Source organism: Arachis ipaensis, chromosome B06, assembly GCF_000816755.2.
Source record: "Arachis ipaensis cultivar K30076 chromosome B06, Araip1.1, whole genome shotgun sequence".
Taxonomy (NCBI): domain Eukaryota; kingdom Viridiplantae; phylum Streptophyta; class Magnoliopsida; order Fabales; family Fabaceae; genus Arachis; species Arachis ipaensis.
Window position 1 is genome coordinate 21,882,904 of NC_029790.2, and position 22,886 is coordinate 21,905,789.

Consider the following 22,886-nt stretch of genomic DNA (forward strand, 5'->3'; position numbering starts at 1 on the left):
AAGTTGGGAAGTCCTAACCAATCCCATTCAAGAAGTTAGGATCCTAATGGTGCAAGAGTTCTAAGCTAATGCATGGGTTACTAAAAACCATGATACTAGTGTGAACCCAAATCCAAGAAATTGGAGCACCATGGTCCGAGAGAAAATCTTAGATTTCACCCCAGAAAGTGAGGTTGGCATTCAACTTGCCCTTGATGCAAGGAGATCCTCATCCTTACACTAGGAGAGTCAACTTTGATCAGAGATTGGATCAAATACTTTCAGATATCTGTGTGAAAGGAGCATAGTGAAAAAGGGATTTCCAAGGCAAGCCTGTTCAACTAAGAAGGCTTGACCTAAAGCCCATAGCTAGAGGATGGTTGGAATTCATCTAATGTTCCATCATCCCCACTAGCAATCGATCAGAAGTGACTATTGACAAAGCCATCATGATCCATTGCATCATGATTGGAAGTGAGGTAGAAGTACATGAGGTGATTCCTCAAGAATTGTACAAGATAGCTGAGAAGCCGTCCACCAATGCAAGGTTGGCATTCCCACACCTCATATGTCATCTATGCAATTCAGCTGGAATCGTCATAGAAGGAGACATATCCATTGGGGAGGACAAGCCCATCACTAAGAAGAGGATGGAGCAAACTAGAGAGCATGCACAAGAGCCTATGCATCCACCTCAGCATGAGATCTCCGAGATGCCTCAAGGGATGTATTTTTCTCTTCAAAACTATTGGGATCAATGGCAGACTTCTCTTGGAGAACTAAGCACTAACATGGAGCAATTGAGGGTGGAGCATCAAGAGCACTCCATCACCCTCAATGAAATAAGAGAAGATCAAAGAGCCATAAGGGAAGAACAAAGGGCTATGAGGGAAGAGCAACAAAGGCAAAGGAGTGACATTGAAGAGATCAAGCATCACATTGGATCCTCAAGGAGGAGTACTAGCCGCCACCATTAAAGGTGGATTCGTTCTCTTTATCTCCTTTCCTGTTGTATTTTTCTATTTTCTATTATATTGTGTTATCTGTTCTCTTGTTCTTGTTGCACGATCATTTGCATTTTCGAACTAGTGACCCACCCAACCCATCCATTTCCTCTTCCATTTTCGAACCCTAACCCATAGCTGCCCTAATTTCCTCTTCCATTTTCGAACCCTAACCCGGCAACAAGCTCCACAATCGACGCCGGCAGAAGGAACTCTAACGGGCAGAAGGAACTCCCGGTCGCGGATCGAAGCTGCTGTCAGCGGCGTCGTCATCTAGTCGTCTGAACTCTGAAGCTTCTGGCGTCGGTGTCGTCTGGTCGCCCTGGTCGTCGGCATCGTCGTTCTGGAACTCAGGCCTTCTTGCTCTCTGCCACGGTGAGTTCTTGGGTTTTTGAATTAATTTTTTTATTTTTTTAATTAACTATATGAATTTTTTGTTGGAAGATTGTTAGTTCAATTGTCTTGTTAATTATATGAATTGATGGCTTGATGCAGAGTTCTTCTTCTGCTTTTCAATTTTTTTTTGTTAATTATGACTTAAACATTCTGTAATTCTGAATTTGCTTAATATAAATTTGATATAAGTTCAATTTTGGATTCTGGATTTTGAATGCTATATAGAATTGATACAATTTTGGGACTCTGGATTTTGAATGCTACATTGACTTTTGCTGAATATAATTCTGGATTTTAAATGCTGTATGAATTGATATAATTCCAAGGCAAATATTTTCTCAGATCTTTCTTTTCTTATACAGAGCCAACAATGCATATGATGTATTAAGTTATTGCTAGAGAATTGAATTAAAATTCAGTTTCTATTCAAAGTTTTGCTTCTGCTGCTTTTTATTCTGTTATTTTAAATCCTTATATTTCATGTAGGCCTAGAAAAGTTCAGGTACCCACATTGATGCTCATTTGTGTCAACAGCATCAAAATGGTCCTTTAATAATCAATTTTTTGTTCATCAAGGACCAATTTTATGTTTTTGAGGTCTAATTTTATGGAGAAATGTAATAGATTGATAGTGAAGAGACAATTAGATGTCTCATATATCTTTGGGACTAATTTGACCATTTTAGTAATATATATAAATTGATGATCAATTTGATGTCAAATGCATATTCGAAGGACCAAATAAACTTTTGATTATTTGAAGGGCTTACTCATGTTTTGAGCTGAACTCCTTTTGTTTATTTATTTATTCTTTTTAAATGTATTACCTTGATGTTGTGTATGACATTGGGACATAATGGTTTGTTGCATTGCAATCACAGTTAAAGAACATAGCTTACTATGCTTGTGTTAGAATGAGAAATTTGTCATTTTTTATTTTAAGGGTTAATGATGCTTGCTGCAAAAAATTTTTATTTTGATTATTTTGGGTGTTTCTTTACTTTGGCTACTTCTTGTTGTTGGATCTAAATTTACAGACATATCACTTTTGTTTTGGCTGCAAACTTTATATATACAAGTGCATAAAATTCTAACATTCTTACCAAACAAAAGTTTATTAATTAAACCGATTCAACCACGGTTCGATCCTGATTGAACCATTAAATCATTAAACCAGTCACTTGACCGGTTCAATGACTGGTCCGGTTCTCGCAACCTTGGTCACAGTAACAGTGTGTGTGCCAGATGCCAAAACAACCTCACCTACGCGATACTGCAACGGATTTCCCCGAATTCTGACACAGGTTCATCGTTCCCTCAAATTCCGTATTCAAGTAACTACCTCCTTATTCCCTAATTCCTATACTTCAATTCTTTACCTCTAAATTTTGTAATTAACGCACGCTTTTTAGTTTTTTCGGTTGAATTTCTAAGTTTATTCCCTCCCACGAAATTGTCACCCTTTTTATTTTATTTTATTTTATTTATTTTTACTCTGCTTTCTTGCTTCTTCTGCAGCACAATTCACCAAACTAACTGCGGTTTTGTGATTCTGTTGTTGGGAGTTGATCCGAAAAATGGAAGTTTTGCTGCCAAAACTTCCATCTTTCAAGTTCTCAAGCCCCATTTGTTGCTGTTCAATAAGCACTAGGAGCTCTTCGTATGTGAAATTCGGATTCCGTCGATTTTCTTCTCTATCTGTTTGTGCATCAACCGTTAATGAAGCTGTAGCTGAACCATCCCTTGGTTCCCCTTCTTTGGGGCACACCACAAGACCCCATTTTCCTATACTTCACCAGGTGATTATTTTCTTATCTTATCTTATCCTCGCTTTCATTTTTTTATCCTTTGTCATTTATGTTTAGCCTGTGAATGATTAGAAAATGTTTAGATAAGATGTTAGCTTTTTAATTTGATATACTTGCTAGTTGTGATGCACGAGCACTTCATTTTTAATTTGATATACTCGCCGACCCCATCTAGAGGCTTTGTTGTTGTTGTTGTTGTTGTAGGCATGTTGCATGTATATGTATCATATACATATACCTTAACCTTCTTAAATTCATGACTAATTTCTAGAAAATTGCAATATTTATGAATCATATTCGATATTTGCATTCTTATCTGTGCAACATAGTTTGCAAGCTTAGACAAAGTTTAGACCCACTTTGACATTGTGGAAACATTGAAGCTACGAAAGATAGTCTCCTTGACTGCTCACTTACTGAATCTTAAATGTTCTAATTTATCTTTTCGTCTTTGCTCTATGTTGTGATTGTGATTCACATCCCTAAAGCTTGCATTTCTTGTGTAACTCTTAGTTTATAGAGGAAGAATGTGTTCATTTGATGGATGAGATCTACAACTTTTCGCCAAACCTTAGTCAATGGTTAAACACCTAGTTCTCATATCAAACAATCGCTAAGTATTGTGGTAAAGTAATGTGAATAGTTATAGAATGCTTGAATTCCAATGCAAAAGAAATGTGGTTCACAGGTTTCTCTTCATTAATAAAAAATTTAAAAAAATGGTGAAAAAGTCTCTCCATATGTTATTCTTTAACATCATAAAGTTATGATACTCTCAAACTCAATTCGCAGGAAGTAAATGGCTCAAAACTTGTTTACTTAGACAATGCAGCAACTTCTCAGAAGCCTACCGTTGTTTTGAAGACACTGCAAAGCTACTACGAAGCATACAATTCGAATGTACATCGGGGCATACATTTCTTGAGGCAAGTATAGTGTAATATTAATAACTAAAATTCTAATTGCATAATTTGGTTGTATGTTTTATCTTGCACAATTTTTTTATGAATACAGTGCAAAGGCCACGGATCAGTATGAAGCAGCTAGAAGGAAGGTTGCAAGTTTTATAAATGCTTCTGACTCCAGTGAAATTGTATTTACGAGAAATGCTACTGAAGCTATCAATCTAGTGGCTTATTCTTGGGGCTTGTCAAATTTAAAAAGAGATGATGAGGTATTTAATGATAGAGTAATGTTATAGATCCAAGTCTTTTTATGAACCAAGTCCAACCAAGTTAAACAATAAGACTTGGAGTAATGCTATCTATAATTGATTTTTGTTGATGCTAGACCAACTTGGTTGGACTTGGTTAACAAAAATCACTTGGATGTGTAACATTATTCTTAATGATATATATCTTTATGAATGTCAAATAACATAATTGTTCAAAAGCCTGAGATGATTTTGTGTGTCTTCTTAAGTTTTGAAGAAAGTATTAAGGATTAATTTGAATTTGCAAAAGGAATTCAATAATAGAAATTTGAATATCAAGAAACATTGGGTATTTTTTTGTTAATTAAATTTCCCTCGTCTTGGTATCCTTGTTAATGTTTGTGTTCCACCATTAAGTCCAAATCTTGCCCTCATCGAATCCTCCATTCTATATATATATTCTTACAGATTATACTTACGGTTGCTGAACATCACAGTGCGATTGTTCCTTGGCAACTACTAGCTCAAAAAGTTGGGGCTGTTTTGAAATTTGTGAACTTAAACCAATATGAAATTCCAGATATGGACAAATTGAAAGAACTGCTGTCAAGGAAAACCAAGTTAGTTGTTGTCCATCATGTTTCAAATGTGCTTGGTATGTTTCTTATTTCTTATTATGATTCTTTGTGTTGATTGAACAATACTTCAATATGTATACCATCAAAGATCATGTGCCTCTTGGGTTGATGGCTTGATGAACTTTTTATGTCACAACAAGGTCACTAGGTTTCTAAGCTTGCTATACGGCATACTTAATGTTCTTCCGCAAAACTTTTCAAATTAGGTATCACTTAGCGTTGAACATTCCAAATTAGTATTTTTCCCGCTCATTGAACTTGAAGAAACATATTAGGTATAAAAAGGTAAGAGACGAAACCTATTACTAGGAGAGTTAATTCCAAAACAGCCAGGCTGCTGAAAGGATTGTCTTTAGTTTAAATGGGAGCTCTTTGTCTCACAGAGGCTGATAAGTGGCACTTGTATCAGCATTCTGTAGGGTTTGGTTTAATCACACTTTTAAGAACAGAGAGTTTACTTTGCAAATGAATTTGTAAAGTGGTCATTAATGGAGTATGAAGTGGCAATCCAAAACTTATTCTATAATGGAATCCACAAAATCTGGTTATTTTATAAGTTAAAAAAAAATCTTATTAATATCAAGCAGAAACTAATGCTTAGCGCAGTACTCAATTCCATTACAACCTTAATAAGGTTAAATATCAATGCATACATCGTATATGAACTATAACAGCATCCTAATTTCTCTTGCTGTGTTTTTTCAATTTTTAGACTTCTATTTTATGCAGCATTGCAGCTGGTAGTACTTGTTGCTCACTTTTGGAGTTTATAGCTAAAATGAACTAGTTTTGATATATTTGTACAGCTTCGGTACTTCCTGTTAGAGATATTGCTAACTGGGCTCATGATGTTGGAGCAAAAGTGCTTGTAGATGCCTGTCAGAGTGTTCCACACATGACAGTTGATGTTCACAGCCTCAATGTTGATTTTCTTGTTGCTTCTTCTCACAAGGTTAGGATTGTTAACTTATTTTTGCTTGTATTTCCTTGGAACAATTATAACAAGTTTGTCAAATACTTCTTGCAGATGTGTGGGCCTACAGGTGTTGGATTCTTATATGGTAAAATAGACCTCTTGTCGTCCATGCCTCCCTTTTTGGGTAAGTAATTAGACATGGTATTTCCCTTGCGTCTTCTCGTTCAAATAGGAAATGACTATAAAATAAAATTGAAGTCCTATTTTTTTTTTTTGGAACCATGATTAATGATATTGTCTTTTGAAGCTAATATACTGATGGCAACCTCGGCCTTTTCTTTGTCTAGGTGGTGGTGAAATGATTTCAGATGTATTTCTTGATCACTCAACTTATGCTGAACCTCCATCCAGGTTTGTGAACTTGCTTTTCCCGACTCTTATTTTATGGATAGTCTTATGTGACCTTGGGTGGAGATCACAAGTTTGATGAAGAGCATTTGTGGTTCTATTAATTTTCATGTCCATGTCTAATAATTTCTTTGCTTCTATGTTTTTAAAATTAACTCAGTGGTCAGTGTTACTGATATATTTTAACTTCTCAATCCTTTAACTTCAAAAGGATCAACCATCTACAGTTGCTGTTAGTAATAGATAATAAGTGATAGATAATATGTAGTTGTTGTTCTCTATGCAACTTTTTTCTGTTTTGCATACTATTAGTCGACTGTGTAATTATTCGATGCACTCTGATTGTCCTAGATTTGAGGCCGGAACACCAGCAATTGGGGAAGCAATTGGTTTAGGAGCAGCAATTGATTACTTATCTGGGATTGGTATGCAAACCATACATGATTATGAGGTAACTTAGGCTTCAATCTTTTAAAGGACAAGCTATTTTATGATTCAAAGGACAAGAAAGATACATGCTATGAATCTATCAAAAGCATTAACAAGCTTAATGTTCCTCTTAACTTTTTTCTTTTTCTTTTGGGGGGACAACCCAAAAAGGAAAACTGATAGAAATGGTTAACAAAATGCGTTCTAAATGAAAATGATCTGTGCTTATGTGAGAGAAACTGCACTGTAAATTAAATTTGATAAATCTTTCCACGCTTGTGCTTAGTCACATATGTTGATATTAACAGTTTGTCTGGTGCAAGGTTAACTATTTTGATTCCAATGAAATGTGAGATTTCACAGGTGGAGCTGGGAAGATATCTTTATGAAAGGCTCCTTTCAATCCCAAATATTCGCATCTATGGGCCGGCACCTTCAGAAAAAATTAAACGAGCTGCACTTTGTTCTTTCAATGTTGAAAATATTCACGCTACCGATCTTGCAACATTTCTTGATCAACAGGTAAGAGGATAAAATGACCATCCCCAGTCCCCACACGCAAAGTTCTCCAAGAACCATTTTTTTCAAGAAAGAAGCTATAGATACCAATCATGATGATCATTTGCAATTGTATGCCTGCTAAAAAAAACGTACTATTTAGCATTTTTTGAATTATGATCAGCATTGCATTGAGCATGTTTGGAAATTATTTCTGTCTTGAATTGCAATTGATGATGTAACATCTTTTCAGCATGGAGTGGCTATAAGATCGGGTCACCATTGCGCCCAACCCCTCCATCGGTACTTGGGAGTCAATGCAAGTGCACGTGCAAGTCTCTATTTCTATAACACTAAGGAGGATGTTGACAATTTTATCCAGGCCCTCAATGACACAGTCAACTTCTTCAGTTCATTCAAGTAATCAGAATGTAATATTATGTAAATCAATTTTTCTTTTTGTATGTCATCTCACTGTTAGGTCAATTGGTAGGGACGTGCTATCTCAATGTTCTTGAATTAAATTCCTTCTAATGATCTTAGTGGTGGAGGCGTCTTGTAAATTTTGGGTTTCATTGTCTAAATTGTGGAACACCACCACATCAACCTCCTAAACTTATATGTATAATTAAATTGATGCTGAATTTCTGTATCGAAACAAAAGAGTGATGCTTAGGCATTGTTTTATACCAAGTCAATATTTAAAATCAGTTGTAGCTTATTGGAGGTTGGAACAGGTACACATTTGAGCACAAGAGTTGTTTATTAAAATTTAAAATTTCTGATACTTTTATCAACTTTATTCGTTCACAAAGATGTTAATTCATACTGTCAAAACTAAAAAAAAATGGATGTTAATCCATGAGAGATGATGTGTTATATTGTCAAGCAGCACAGCACAGGCAATGGAGAGCCCTGTAAATTCAAAGACATGCACCAAAAAATCTATTATATATATGTTATTGATTTCTGTCAAGTTATTTTGGTTTCTTAAAAAAATAATCTCAATAAAATTTTCATGTAAAAGATATTCCTTAACTTGCTAATGCATCGGCGTACTTTAAATATATTTTTTAAAGAAGTGTAAAGAATACTTGTTAACATGCTCAGGTTTTTGTTAACATGCTCAGGTTTATGTACTGTTTAAGCGCATATCTGTCCAATGTTTCTTATATTATTCTTTAGATAAATATTAGGTGAAAATATGATTTTATAATCATGTCTCCAAAAGTTTTGTTTTTGAAACTATTGTTTAACAAAAGTTAAAAAATAAATACACAATTTTCTTATAAAAAAATATAGAAAATTTTGTAAAAAAAAAAAGAGAAACAGAAAGAAAAAAAAATTTTGAAAAAAAATCATTTTTTTTTAATTCTACTTATTTTCTTCTGTTTTTTATTTTGTTTTCTATACAAAAAAGTTGAACAAAGGAAAAAGAACGTGAGGAGAAGACAAATGGATCATGAAGGAAGAATCAGAAGAAGAGTGAAGCTTATCTTTAAGTTGTATATTTTTTTTGTTCTTTCGGATTCTTGGTTAAATGTTTAATTAAACTATGACTTAATCACTTAGTACCATTCTATTTTTTTTTCTCTCAAATATTGTCTGATTTTAATTACGCACATAATTATAGAAATATATTTTGATTTTATATAAATGAAAATTATTGGATAAATAATCATTATTAATTTCTTTTAACATATTGTATTTTCACTAACAGTTGTTCTTTTTTTTTTTTTTGAGAAGGGCTGTTAATGAAAATAAATAATATTACCTAACTTGACCGTTGACACTTAGTGCTTATTTGGGCGCCATTAAGTTGATAAAGAAAAAATTTTAATGAAAAATATCTCTTTTTTTTATTTTTTTAGCGTGTTTGGTAAATTTCTAGTAATAAAAGTAATAGCATTACAAAAATTTAAAAAACATCTTTTTTTAGAAGTTACAATTTACATCTTTTTTTAAAAGATCTTTTTTTCTTTAAAAAAGATATTTTTCACGTAATAAATAAACAAAAAAGTACTTTTATATGGTTATACCAAAACATAATTGATAAATAAAAAAATCTTTTTGCATGAGTTATCCAAACATAAAATTACTTTTACTTTTCTATAAGATCTTTTGAAAAAAGATCATTTCTTAAAACTAGACATATATCTACAACAAAAATACTATTCGTATATTAAAATTAGCCACCAATGTATTTGTGTTTAAATATGTTCTGCGCCTAGCATCTAGGGCCCCAAAACAGCCAAACAATGACCCGGCTCCCGGGCCCAAATCCTCCCTATTGCCCGAATTGGCAAAAAAAAGAAAAAAACGGAAATCTCTAACCAACATTCAAATTCAAATACCTCCCTTATCTTAACTAATAAGATAAGATAAGATAGCAAGACAAACTATATAAAAGGGAGCCAGGGGCTCCCTCAAGCATGTTACACACTCCTAATCCATACCTATACCTCTTAGACTCATTATGACTTGAGCGTCAAAGTGTCTTTACAAGTACCATCCTTCGTTGCTTCAAAGGTCCGATCAGGTCATCACCAAGACCGGCGAGTCCCCGATCCTTCCCTCAACCGGTACTAGTGAAGTCCTGTTCATTGGCGCCATCTGTGGGGACATGCAAAATCTTGGTGTAACACCCTAACTATCAAAATGTCACGCTTTCACTTGCGCCACTCTGATAGCTCGGATATTACGATGACACTTAAAATACCTAACACTAAAATATGAGCCTTTTTAAAACTTTAAACTATATTTTTCAAAGACCATATTCTTGAAAACATAAATCCATACTTACAATACAAAGTACAATACTTACAAAGAATACATATATATACATATTATTTACTTTACAAGCATTTCATACCAAAATCCTATCCCTCTTATAGAACTTGCAAAGTTAAAGGCGAGGGAAATATAAATACTAAAACAATACAAAAAAATATCGAGTAAACAGAAAAGTAATAAGCTCTTCTGAACTTCGTCGTCCATATCCTGAAAAAAGAAAAGACCTGTAGAGGAGTGAGAACATCGTCCTCGCTGGTTCTCACTATAGGGTTTGAGAATTGTTATAATAAGATATGTAAAGTAAAACTATTTTCATAATACAGTGATCTTTGCTCGTCTTATGAATCCTTTTAAAAATCAACTATTAATAATCTAACCATTTTCGAAAACCTTTAGTTAATTGCCCAAAACCTAAATTCATAATTAAATTTATTAAAACTCCAATTAAACACATTATCTCGTAACATATCACGATAAGTACCAAATAAGTGATTTCATCAAACTTACACTGCTCATCCAATATATAACCAAATCGCATCACGGCCTCCGACCCAACACAAAATCAATCAACACCCAATTCACCAAAATTTGAACCAACAATCACAAACATAAATAATGAGGTTCAAAAACAATCAAGAACAATTACATCAGGTACAGCAATTAGCAGTTACACGAAATTATTCACATAGGCAAACCAAGTACAATATGCACACTTGAACAATGTCACATAAATGCATATGATGCATGCCTTTTCTACTGGCCGTGAGCTCACGTGTTGGTTATTTTGCTAGAACACGACACATCCAGTAGCTAACCCGAATATTGCTCTCTTGAAAACCGGTGAGCGGTACACCACCACGAACCTCATCATTGCGAGCAGTACACCACCACAGACCTCGCAAGATCTTCAATTAAAAATCCACACACACACGTGGGTGGTAAACCACCACGAATCCTACATGACATTCTCTTTTAAAAATATGTGGGTGGTACACCACCACAAATCCCACACAACATTCTCTTTTAAAAACATATGGGTGGTACATGATGAGCGGATATTTTATACGCTTTTTGGGGTTAATTTCATATAGTTTTGAGTATGTTTTAGTTAGTTTCTAGTTTATTTCCAGTAGTTTTTAGAAAAAATTCATATTTCTGGACTTTACTATGAGTTGTGTGTTTTTCTGTAATTTCAGGTATTTTTCTGGCTGAAATTAAAGGAGCTGAGCAAAAATCTGATTCAGGCTTAAATATTAAAAATTGAAAACGGAATCAAAAACAGCAGAAGAAAAATCACACCCTGGAGGAAGCACCTGTCTGGCGTTCAACGCCAGAATAGAGCATTGTTCTGGCGCTGAACGCCCAGAACAAGCATGGCTCTGGCGTTCAACGCCAGAAATGGCTAGTAAATGGGCGTTGAACGCCCAAAATGGGCACCAACCTGGCGCTGAACGCCCAGAGTTGTGTGCAAGGGCATTTTGCATGCCCAAATTGGTGCAGGGATGTAAATGCCTTGACACCTCAAGATCTGTGGACCTCACAGGATCATTTCAAGATCTGTGGACCCCACAGGATCCCCACCTTCCCTCCTCATAATCCTAGTTTTTTATTTCCACATCTTCTTCTTCATCTATTCCCTCTACTTTTGCTCGAGGGCGAGCAACATTCTAAGTTTGGTGTGGACATCACAATTATGTGAAGGATCTATAGCTCAGTGGTAGAACATGTGGCTGCAAATCAAGAGATACCTCAGGGGATGCACTTCCCTCCACATAATTATTGGAAGCAACTGAGGATAGAAATATCAAAAATCACTAGGAATCAAGCCACAAAGGCAAGGAAGAGACATAAAAGAGCTCAAGAACATCATTGGTGCCTCAAGAAGGAAATGCCATCATCACTAAGGTGGACTCGTTCCTTGTTCTTACTTTCTCTATTTTTCGTTTTCTCTATGATTAAGTGCTTATCTATGTTTGTGTCTTCATTACATGATCATTAGTAGTAATTAGTGTCTAGTTTGATTTTATCCCCAATTAAGTTATAGTCTATTTTTCTAATCATCAGCAAACATGAACACCACGAACCCCACATACGTCTCAACACTGGGCAAGCAGTAAACCACCACGAACCTTGCCCGTCAATAATCACATTCTTCTCAAATCATTTTTATTTAAAACTAACACCACTCCTTATAACCTTTTCCAAAACCTCCAAAATCACTTTACTTAAAACAAGTTCTTCTTTCATACAAAACCCAATTCTTACTTAACCAAGATTTTTCCAAACCAACTTCCAAACCATTTCAGATTTAAACCTCTTTCAAAAGACTAAAAGAATTATTTATTAATTAAACCTCACGGCAGAGTCTCGAGACTTTAGGAAGGACGACAACCAATCTCGTTCTTTAAAATTTTTAAACTCCTTGAATCATAATTCCTTAAAATATAGTTCTTTAATTAAACTCAAAAAATAAAGCTTTCCTTAATAATTCGAAATCAAATAATATAATCCTTAAATCAGATTTTCTTTTAAATAATGCTCCAAATAAAGTTTCAGAGTTTTATAAAAATTTCGACAACATCTCCTCTAAAACTCGAACTATGCCACCCTTTTATGCCACCCTTTTCGCGTCCCAACCAAACCATTCTCAACCTTTTACAACGGGTTCAAAACCAAATCATTTCTCAATAAAACACAATTCAGGTTTTTCAATTATCGAATCATTTCGATGTCCAACCATTTTAAAATCAAAAGAATTCATTTCCATATTTCAAATCGTTCCCAACAATTTAAAATCACAACCACAACAACTCGACCCAGAAAAAATCAACAAAAATCCAGAGTTTAAACCACCAATCCAATAATACACAATTTAACCCAACTTCAGCATAAGTGCATAACCAATTAAAAATCATAAAATTTACAGTCACCTCAACTAGTCAATAATTCAATTAAATAAATAGACAAATTCATCCAAAGCAGACCAGACAATTTATAAGAGTTACAATCACATCCATATCCATTTATAACAATTCTTAAAAGTAAAATAAGTTTAATGAAAATGCCCCTACCTCGATTGCGACTTAACCACGCGACAAAAACACTTTCTCTCAGCCTGCAACAGCACAGTCTCAACCACAGTTCCTTACTGCTTCCGCAAAAACAACCGCAACTTTAATCGCGATATGAAAAAATCAAAACTCACCCCTAAAGCAATATTGCCACAAATTCCTCAATAACGTATAGTAGAATAGTGACTAAACTAGTTTTCGGAGTAAAACAACTTGCTTAAATCGAGGATAAGTGGGGGAACGAAGCCGCAGTGGCTCCGACGATCTCCAACAGCGATCAGAACTCCAGTGACGGCAGCTGTAACAACATGCAGTGACTATAATATTTCCGGTATTCAAAAGAATGAGTAAATTACCAATTTTGCCCTCGAAATATCAGAACGCTGACAAAAATAACCTCCACTTTTATTAATGACAAAAATACACTTAAAATATTGGAAAATGCTATAAAAATACCCGACCGTAAATAAAAGTCTATGCCGTTAATAGAGTTGACTGAGCTGTCAAACAGATTCCGTTACACCCCTTCTTCTGCTTCTCCTTCATTCTCCGTGATTCTCCTTCGCTCCCTCCCTCTCCAAAGCAACTACAACAACAATAAACAGCATCTCAATCATTCCTTCCCTCCCCCAAACCTCCCAGAAGCCGCTACAAGCTGCAACAACAATAACAACAACAACATATCTCAGTCACCCCGAAATTACAACAACGACAACAACATCATCTTCCTAGCTGAAGCTCCAGTAACAACATCTTCCTCACTATTTCTTTCCTCAAATATGATGTCGCCTCTTTTTCCACTTTTTCCCTCCCTCAAGTACGACAATGGTCTTGTTCTTTGCCAGTGTCATCTTGCTCATCCACTTCTCCTTCTTCGATTATTCTCTCTCGCCGCCTCTCTCTTTCTCTCTCTTGTTCTGCTTCTCTCTCTCTCCTCAACGACGGCGCCTGCGGTGATGCTGCTCTCTCCTCCCGTCCTCCCTCACTCCCCAAAGCAACTACAACAACAATAAATAAAATTTCAGTGACTCCCTCCCTCCTCCAAAACTCTCAAAATAGATCTTATGTCTCACCCTTTTCATCTCAGCCACAACAATAATCAGCCATAATCAATAATAATAATAATCTATTATCAGAAATTTCACAATTTATCATTATACTTTTTTTAATAATCTAATAAAAATAGAATTCAAAAAAGAAAGAATGACAAAGAGAGAAATTGGAGAGAGAGCTCCATACCGTCTTGGAGAGAGAGTGACTGTCTGCCGCTGGCTTACTGCGAGAGAGGAGAGTAAGGCGCTGCAAGATAGGTTTCTGACAATGATGGAGGGGTGGCGAGAAAGTAGCGACGACGATGGCAAATCAGAGAAGAAAGATCAAGGGATCTGCTGCGAGAGTGAAGAGGGTAAGAAACTACAAGATCCGCTTCTGACGACAATAGAGGGGCAGCGAGCAAGCAGCAGTGGCGACAACAAGGTTCTGCCGTTGAAGACAAAGAGAAAGTTGCGTGGGTTAATGAGCAACTATTCTGTGTGTCGGAAAAAGTTAAAGTGAGAAGAAGGGAGACGAGAAAAGGAGCGGGGGGTGGAGTGTGAGAGCGCGAGACAGAGAAGATCGGAAGGCAGCAACTATGGATTCAGAATGAGAGTGAAGAGGGTGAGGCATAAGCTCTTTCTGGGAGGTTTGGGGGAAGGAGGGAGTGACGACGAATGAAGAAGAGGCAGAAGAAGGGTGTAACAGAATTCATTTGACAGTTCAGCCAACTATTTTAATGGAATAGATTTTTATCTACGGTCGGATATTTTTGTAGCGTTTTCCAATATTTTAGGTGTATTTTTGTCGTTAATAAAATTGGAGATTATTTTTGTCAGCATTCTGATAATCCAAAGACAGAATTGGTAATTTAGTCTCAAAAGGATAGAACTAATAACAAGATCCTTACCGGCAGTGGATCCCGATGATGGAACCTGCAACAGTGGCGACGACGGCTGGGTGCAGCAACACGAACGGCGCCTCCTCCTTCTTCCTCCGTCTTCCTCCCTCCACACGTCTGCCCCTTGTGCGTTCTCAGCTGCGGCAGAGATGGGAGATGTGATGGCAACAACCAAATGCAGCAGCGTCTTCTTCTCACCAGCGACAATACCAACGGTGGCAACAATGGCGAGGCGGCTGGGCTTGTCAACGACGGCGGCGCAGAGGCAGTTTCTTCCTCTCCCGTGCGCGTCACCCTCTTCCGTCAATCTCTCTCTCTTCGCGAGCTCAAGGACACAGAAATGTGGTGAGGTCGAATGGCGACAACCCCTCCATGAACCCCCTTTCCGGCGCATCTCTCTTCTGCGATGGCACAGCTGGCAGCGACGCAGGTGATGAGATTGGCGACGACCAGCTGGCAACGGCAGCACCCTTCCTGGCCGGCTGATAAACACCAATTTTGTGGTTTATCTTGTGTTGAATTTAGGAGTTTTTATCAACTTATCTCACATTTATTCAATGAAATAGCATGGTTTTGTAATTCTCCCTAAATTGTGCTTAAGAGTGAAAACATGCTTTTTAGACCTTTAAAATTAATAAATTTAATTCACTTTAATTCCATTCGATGCTTTGATATGTCTGTTGAGTGATTTCAGGCTCATAAGGCAAGAATTGGATGGAAGAAGTGACGAGAAAAGCATGAAAGTGGAAAATTCATAAAGAAATGAGGATTTGCTGAATTCAAGGCCACGCGCACGCGTCACCCACACGTACGCGTGAGAGAGAATTTTTCCAAGCGACGCGCACGCGTCACCCACGCCTACGTATGACAAGTGTCACATGACCTCATTAAAGTGAATATGCTGGGGGTGAATTCTGAGCCATCCAGGTCCAAATCCAACTCATTTTTGAAACTATTTGATGTAGAATTCAAGAGGGAACAAAGGGAGAGCAATTAGGTAGTGTAGGAAATATGCCTTAGGTTAGTTCTAGAGAGAGAAGCTCCCTCTTCTCTCTAGAAATTAGGGTTCTTAGTTTAGTTCTCTCTTAGATTTATGTTTAATTACTTGTTTTAATTTAGTTTCCTTTACTTTTTCTTATTGATTTGCTTCAATCTTAGTTTTTCTTATTAATTTCTCTTTTGAGCTACTTTTAGTTTTATGAACGCTTGTCCTTTTTAATTTCTTTTAATGCAATTTGAGGTTTTATGTTTTCTTTAATGTTGTTTGAGTTGTTATTGCCATTTTCTTGCTTTGGGTAGTTGTACATTTTGTATTTCTTGCTATTTTAACATGCTTTCCTTTTATTCCTTCCAAGTTTTTGACAAAATGCTTGGTTGGACTTTAGAGTAGATTTTGAGCATTCTTGGCTTGGAAAGAGAAATTAGGTGCTCTTGAGTCATTGATACCCAACTTATGTTGGTGAACTAGAGTGATTAGTTAATCTTGTATCCATTAACATTACTTATAGATTGGGATTAACTAGTCCTATTTGACTTTCTCTCAATATGAAGATAACATTATACCTTCTTCCGATGTTAGAGATAACGAAATAGGCTTAGCCCTTGACAACTATTGTATGATAATTAATGACTAGGATAGAAAGCCTTGATTATCAATCCTTGCCATGAATGCCTCTTTTTAGTAATTGTGTTCCTTAGTTGTTTTCTTTATTTTATTGTCATTTAAATTCTCGCTTCTTATTGCAAACCACCCCTTGAACCTCATAATCGATAACACGCATACCTCACTGCAATTTCTTTGAGAGACGACCCGAGATCTAATACTCTCGGTATTTTTATTGGTTTGTACTTGTGACAAACAAATTAAACTTTGATGGAGGATCCATTGTTGGTCTACACTATACTTGCAACGAAGTTATTCAATTTATTGAGGAATTCTAGATCAACATAAATCCATCCATCAAGTTTTTGGTGCCATTGTCAGAGAATTGCAATGTGTGCTTGTTATTGGTTATTGTAATATGTTAATATTATGAATAGCTTGATTTTTTGTTTGTTTGCTAGTTTTTGCTAGTTGTAGCATATTGTTTTCGTTGTTTTTGTCAGTTTTTGTTTTCATTTTCTCTTGCTACTATGAATTCTCATCCCTTTGGCTATGAATTTTGTTCAAACTATGTTGTAGGAAATGGAAGCTTTAATGAAGGTTTGCATCAAGGATTTGGTAATCCAAGGTGGGAGGAGCCTCAAGCATATAGACAACCTTCGTGGCAACAACCTCCTCTAGTTTCTTATAGGTATAATTCAACTCCTAATGCTTACCAACCTAATGGATGTGGTGACCCTCATTGTCCTCAACATAGCCCTCAACAACATCACTCACAATCCCTGGACCACCATTCACCTCCATAAGATCCCAACCTATACCCACCATACCAACAACCATATGAACCATACATAGAGCCACCACCTTTCTAATACCAATACTCCCAAGAAGCACCACTTCCTTATACACCACCTCAAGACTTTCACCAATATGAACCATCTTCCAACTACAATACCTTTCTTCCAAATAATGAACCCTCTCTTCCACCACCTCCATCAATGGATGAAGCTCTCCATACCTTCTTGCAAAAACAACAAAGAGATATTAGCTCTTATATCCAGAAGCAAGAAGAGGAGCAAAAGAAGCTAAAGGAGCTAGAAATCATGGTGGCTACCATGAATAAAGCCGCTAACCGCATGGCCTCCTACCTAAGCTCATGAAATCAAGACACTCTCATTGACGAATGTGGATGACCAACCAAAGAGCATAGGAAGGAGAAGGATTTGGAGCTTCAAAGTAAAGAAGAGGAGTTAAAGCAAGAGTCACAACAAGTGGAGGAAGTTGAGATCATTGATGTTAAGGAAGTGGTTGGAGAATTGAGGGAAATTGGTCAAGAAATGGATTCCATTATTAGTGATTTTTTGTCTACATTGATCAATCTTCTTGATGATTTTGTTGAGCCTTCCCCGGTGGAATTTGAAATGGATGTTGACATAGACCTTATGCAACCTCCAAGATATGACTTAAGTGATGGGGAAGAGCTAGAAGACATTGGTAAGGAAGCATTTCAACTTGAGGAAGCTTGGCAAGAAGTAGAGCTTGAAGAATATTGTCAAGTGGCAGAAGCCTTTCAAAGAGGATGGACAGGAGTGGAAATTTCCTCATCAAGACCATTGGAAGCATCTCTCCATAGGTCACCATCATCCATTACATCATTCAAGTGGGTAAAACTCATCTCTCTTAGCTTTATTATCCCACTTGAATACGATTTGCTTGAAACGGATGGTCAACTTAGGATGCTTTGTGGGTTGAAGAGTAGAAGAGAGATGATTAGTGGTTGGCATTATAACCCAATGTTCATTAAGGTTGAAGGTTCAAGGTCTAAGTGTAAGGGTTGGTATAGTTCTCAATTGATTGGGTCTAGGAGGATGTCTTGGTGTTCAAATGAGAATTCTATGTGCCTATCACCCGGAGAAAATTATGATGATCAACTTGAAGACAGGTGTGAAAACAAGGTTTGGGATCCCGGATTACAAGATGTGGATCAATTTTGGGAGCTCCAAGTTTGTGAAGAACTTCACCAAGATTTGGTGTACTTGGTTGAAAATTCTGACAATCAATAGAAGTCCAAGCATTAGTGGAAGTTCAAAGATGAATTCAAGCACAAGCCACCTTGATGAGAACTCTCCAAAAGTCCAACTTAAGCACAATAAATAAAAGTGCTAGGTGGGAGACACCCCACCATGGTAAACTCTTTTCATTTTTCTCTTTTGTACATATTGGTAAATTAGTTTAATTTCATGTTTAGTTTAGTTTGTTGAGTTTATTTAGGAGTCTAGTATGTTAAATAAGGTTTGATGGTGTTTTGGTAGCTGTTTGGATGTTTGGAATGCTTGGGTTGGTGCTAGAACTTGAAAAAAAAAAAAAAACAGAGCACCCACCCACGCGTACGCGTCACCCATGTGTACGCGTGACCCCAAGATTCCAACCTTTCACACGTACGCGTGACCCCCAAAATTTCCAAGTGCAGTACAAAAACCAGAGACTTGTGCGAAAAGGGTGCTGAAATTGTGCATTTAGCACAATTTTTCCCCGCGCGTACGCGTCATCTTCTTTTCTCTCCCATCACGCGTGCACGTCGACGATGCGTACGCATCATACCCTTTTTTCTCCTCTCACGCCTACGCGTGACCCACGCATAGGCATCGCACCCTATTTCTGCCATGCATGCGTACGCGTGACCCCCTGCCCTGTTTCACTCACTTCTTGTCTTCTCTTCTCTCTATTTCTTTTCTTCTTTTCCCTTCTCGTTTTTTCCTTCCCTTCTTCAACCATCAACCAACACTACCAATCACCATCCACCATCACCTTATTTAGTTAGTTAATTAGTTAGTTAGTTAGTTAGTTAGCTTAATTTTTGTTTTAGTCGATAAGTGTTGGATTATTAATTTTGTTTGCTGTTTATTGCTGCTTATTATTAACTTGATGCTATTTTAGCATAATTATTTTTTATATTCATTGTTTGATCTCTTTATTGAGGCTACTTATTGTTACTTGGTTTTGAACTCTTCATGCTTAACATTTTTGAATACCAAGTACGTATGACATTGCCTTCATGATGTTTTTGGATTTCTAAATTACATGTTTTGGCCACCATGTGATTTAAGTTCATTATCTATTATTAGGCAATTACTTCTATTTGATGCATTTTTGTTAGGTGATGCTTTGCTATGGTTGATTTTTATTTAAGTTGTAACACCCTAATATTAAAATCCTTATGCTCGAGTCATAAGTTAATGATATTACGGTGGTACGACTCTCAGGTTAATAAATAAATATAGGTAATTTCGAAAGGAGTATTAATCGAGAAGCCTGAAAAGAGTAGAAATAAAATCGCGAAGACGTATCACTCACATTTCGACAACAAAAGATAAACCGTGAAGCCGAAAATGATATACGGACAAGGCGTAGAGGAGATTGAGAGATAGATAACAGATAGATATTTATAACATAAGTAAATAGCCACTATTTGCGACCCGCGAAGTTTAGGCCGGCTAGGGTACAGTATGAAAGTAGTTGACAACAGTATATCCTAATCTCTCCCAAAGGAAACATGAGAGCCTCTATAGGTAATTCAAAAGAGTTCAATACATAATATAATCTTTTCGAAACAAAGGTGGAGAGATTCTAAGCAAAACACAAAGTAGAGAAAATAAAGATCTTTGCCGTCTCTCAGACGACCCACAACTCACTTCTGAGCACCTGGACCTGTATCTAAAAAACAAGAGATATATACGGAATGAGAACCCCGGGCCCATGGGTTCCCAGTACGGTAAAAGTGCCAAATAAATTCAATGTACTGCAATAAAAACTCACTAAGCATCCTAAAATTCTTCGCCGATTATTCATCCTAGGTTCTCGCTAATCCATGAATAGGCAACTGTCATAAGGGAGTACTAAATTTAATTCATGTTTCACATGTTTCCCAACTCGCTGACTCTTCCACGAATCAGACTCAGAATCATAAGCAAAACTATCACCAGTTGTTCTATCTCAACAATTCTATATCAATACATCATACCTTCACCTGGAGCTAGTGAAACCACATCACTGCGTCTACCCAGGGAGTTCAAATTATCTCATTCAATAATCATCATCATCATGAAATCGCATCATCAATTCATCTCATCAAGAACAGCCCTCAACATCCACCGACACCAGCATGAGGGGCCTCTCAGTTGTACAAACACAAGCAATACAGGCAAGTAATACACAAATATGGTACAAGTAGAACAAGTAGCACATAGTCAGGTAACATGGCATATATGATGTAAAAATCCAAAACAAACATGCAAACCCAAACAATTCAAACATATGCAAATGAGGAATGCCTACCCTATGGCTGATGATATCATCTGTCGGTTATATAGCCAACCCGACATGTCCTGATAGCTAACCATTGGACAGAAACACCCCTTGCGGAGTAAGTAGGTTTGAACTACAACCCCCTTGCTACTGCCCGCTCAACCCAGAGCCAGTGAAATAATCACTACTGCGGCTACTACCCAGGCGGGTGTCTAAAAGCTCAACCTGGAGCGAGTGGATTCACCACTACTTTTGGCATGAAAACAGGGCCACGCGTATGCGCACTCCACGCGCACGCGTGGATGGCCACAAAACTCATCGACGCGCAAGCGTCAAACGCGCGGACGCGCGGGTTGCAAAATAGCCAAACGACGCGCAAGCGTCAACCACGCATACGCGCGGATACCTTTGTGCCCTAGGCACAAAACTGGCACAACTCTCGGGAAAATGGCTGGGCATTTGGTGCCGCGTATCGACGCGCCCGCGCACGCGTGGATGGTGCTTTCTTGAAGAACGGCGCGTACGCGCCAAGTGCGCCTACGCGCGGAGGGTCGTTCTGCTAAAAATTTTCTAAGTTAAAAGCTGCAGAATTTACAGAATCAACCCCCAATCTTCCGACGGACATAACTCTCTCATTTTAAATCGTTTTTCACCCGTTCTTTGAACGGCATGGACATCCCGGATCCAATTTCATTTCTAAACAAATTTGGCACAAAACAGAGATCCGTAGTCCAAGTTATGTCCCATCAAAATATGCCCAAAAACCATGTTTTCATACAAAACCATAAGGTGCCATTTTCAAAACAAGCCATTTTCAACTATTTTCAAAATCAACCAAAACGTGCCAATTTCAACCCTTTTTGAAATCAATCAAAATGTACCAAAATCAACATCAAGCCATCCTCAACTCACACATTGACACTTTACCAAAATTCCCAAAAACCACATCCTGAAAACTGGGCAGAGATGAATGGAATACTCACCACAAAACTTAAATAGAATTGTAGAGGATGAGAAGAGCGACGCGTGGCTGCAAACGGCTAGTCAATCGGAGCTCTGTAGCTCAAGTTATGGTGGTTTGAAGATCAAAGGGAGTTAGGTTTTCTCTCTTCTCAATTTCAGCGCCCCAACCCTTCTTTTTAGGATAAAATGAGCTGAAATGCTCATAACTAATGTATATATATGTATCTTTCAAAACCAATCATTATAAATCTCAATCTAATTCCAAGGTCACTATGACCAAACATCATGGTACTCATCTCTCAAACACGACAACTTGCACTCTCTCATAATCTAAATCCAATTATACATCAATGATAATTTTCTCATCCGCTTTAGAACCATCAAAGCTCGTAGCCGCAATCAATTCCAACTATTTGGGGATCATTACTTGCAGTAACCCACTTAACCTTCTAGTATTCAAACTTAAGATATTATAGTAAACTTTTATAGCTCCTAGTTGTAGCTATCCTGTGTTACTGCTTCCGCAAGTTTCTGCTGCTTTATTCTTATCTCTCATCTAGTACGAGCTCTATTACTTACTTCCTCAAGTACTCAACTACAACTTAGCATGACTAGCATTTCAAATCAACGTTTCCAAATCCCTCATTTAGGACCATTCCTTATCTATTTAAATCAAAGGAACTAAAAGTCACGGGTTCAATTCGTTTCACCAAAAATCCAGAAATCAACCAACTACATAACAAACACAACACATCATTCTCAACAGAGAAAAAAAATCGTTTACATCACAGGCATTTATCCATTTGTATTAGGGCAAATCCTTACTCGGACCATCCGGTTTGCTCCTCAGTCTAATATTAAACTCGACATTCCCAGTTTTTACTGTACAGGCGGTATTATAAAATCACGCACTGTCCTTTAAGCCTGATTATTGCAATTACCTCAATCTTACTGTCGCAATCGGCCCGCATCCTAACTCTCTCCTTGTT

General features: G+C 37.1%; 2 protein-coding genes and 2 long non-coding RNA genes across 7 annotated transcripts; 2 read left to right on the forward strand and 2 right to left on the reverse strand.

Annotated features, from left to right (window-relative positions):
- Window positions 1,148-22,886, reverse strand: LOC110263236. The gene is made up of 3 exons (XR_002348538.1): window positions 22,875-22,886; window positions 22,066-22,069; window positions 1,148-1,365 (listed from the first exon to the last, which is right to left on the reverse strand). It is a non-coding gene; the product is annotated as an uncharacterized LOC110263236 (long non-coding RNA).
- LOC107646172 lies at window positions 1,217-2,141 on the forward strand. Its single transcript, XR_002348537.1, has 2 exons — window positions 1,217-1,358; window positions 1,742-2,141. It is a non-coding gene; the product is annotated as an uncharacterized LOC107646172 (long non-coding RNA).
- LOC107646171 (cysteine desulfurase 1, chloroplastic) lies at window positions 2,558-7,948 on the forward strand. 3 transcript variants are annotated; one of them, XR_002348536.1, is made up of 11 exons: window positions 2,558-2,713; window positions 2,945-3,178; window positions 3,980-4,113; window positions 4,202-4,361; window positions 4,809-4,995; window positions 5,785-5,930; window positions 6,006-6,078; window positions 6,242-6,305; window positions 6,654-6,753; window positions 7,095-7,361; window positions 7,483-7,946. XR_002348536.1 is itself a non-coding variant. In XM_016350371.2 (11 exons), the coding sequence occupies exons 1-11, from the start codon at window positions 2,573-2,575 to the stop codon at window positions 7,651-7,653; spliced, it is 1,569 nt and encodes a 522-aa protein (XP_016205857.1). In that variant the 5' UTR covers window positions 2,558-2,572; the 3' UTR covers window positions 7,654-7,948. The 3 variants fall into 3 exon arrangements, 2 of the variants coding, with proteins under 2 accessions (XP_016205857.1, XP_016205859.1); XM_016350371.2 differs by having other exon boundaries at window positions 7,095-7,253; window positions 7,483-7,948; XM_016350373.2 differs by having other exon boundaries at window positions 2,606-2,713; window positions 2,898-3,178; window positions 7,095-7,253; window positions 7,483-7,948.
- Window positions 13,085-15,435, reverse strand: LOC110263235. 2 transcript variants are annotated; one of them, XM_021104256.1, is made up of 3 exons: window positions 15,036-15,435; window positions 13,311-13,391; window positions 13,085-13,170 (listed from the first exon to the last, which is right to left on the reverse strand). In XM_021104256.1, the coding sequence occupies exons 1-3, from the start codon at window positions 15,418-15,420 to the stop codon at window positions 13,154-13,156; spliced, it is 483 nt and encodes a 160-aa protein (XP_020959915.1). In that variant the 5' UTR covers window positions 15,421-15,435; the 3' UTR covers window positions 13,085-13,153. The 2 variants fall into 2 exon arrangements, with proteins under 2 accessions (XP_020959915.1, XP_020959914.1); XM_021104255.1 differs by having other exon boundaries at window positions 13,119-13,173.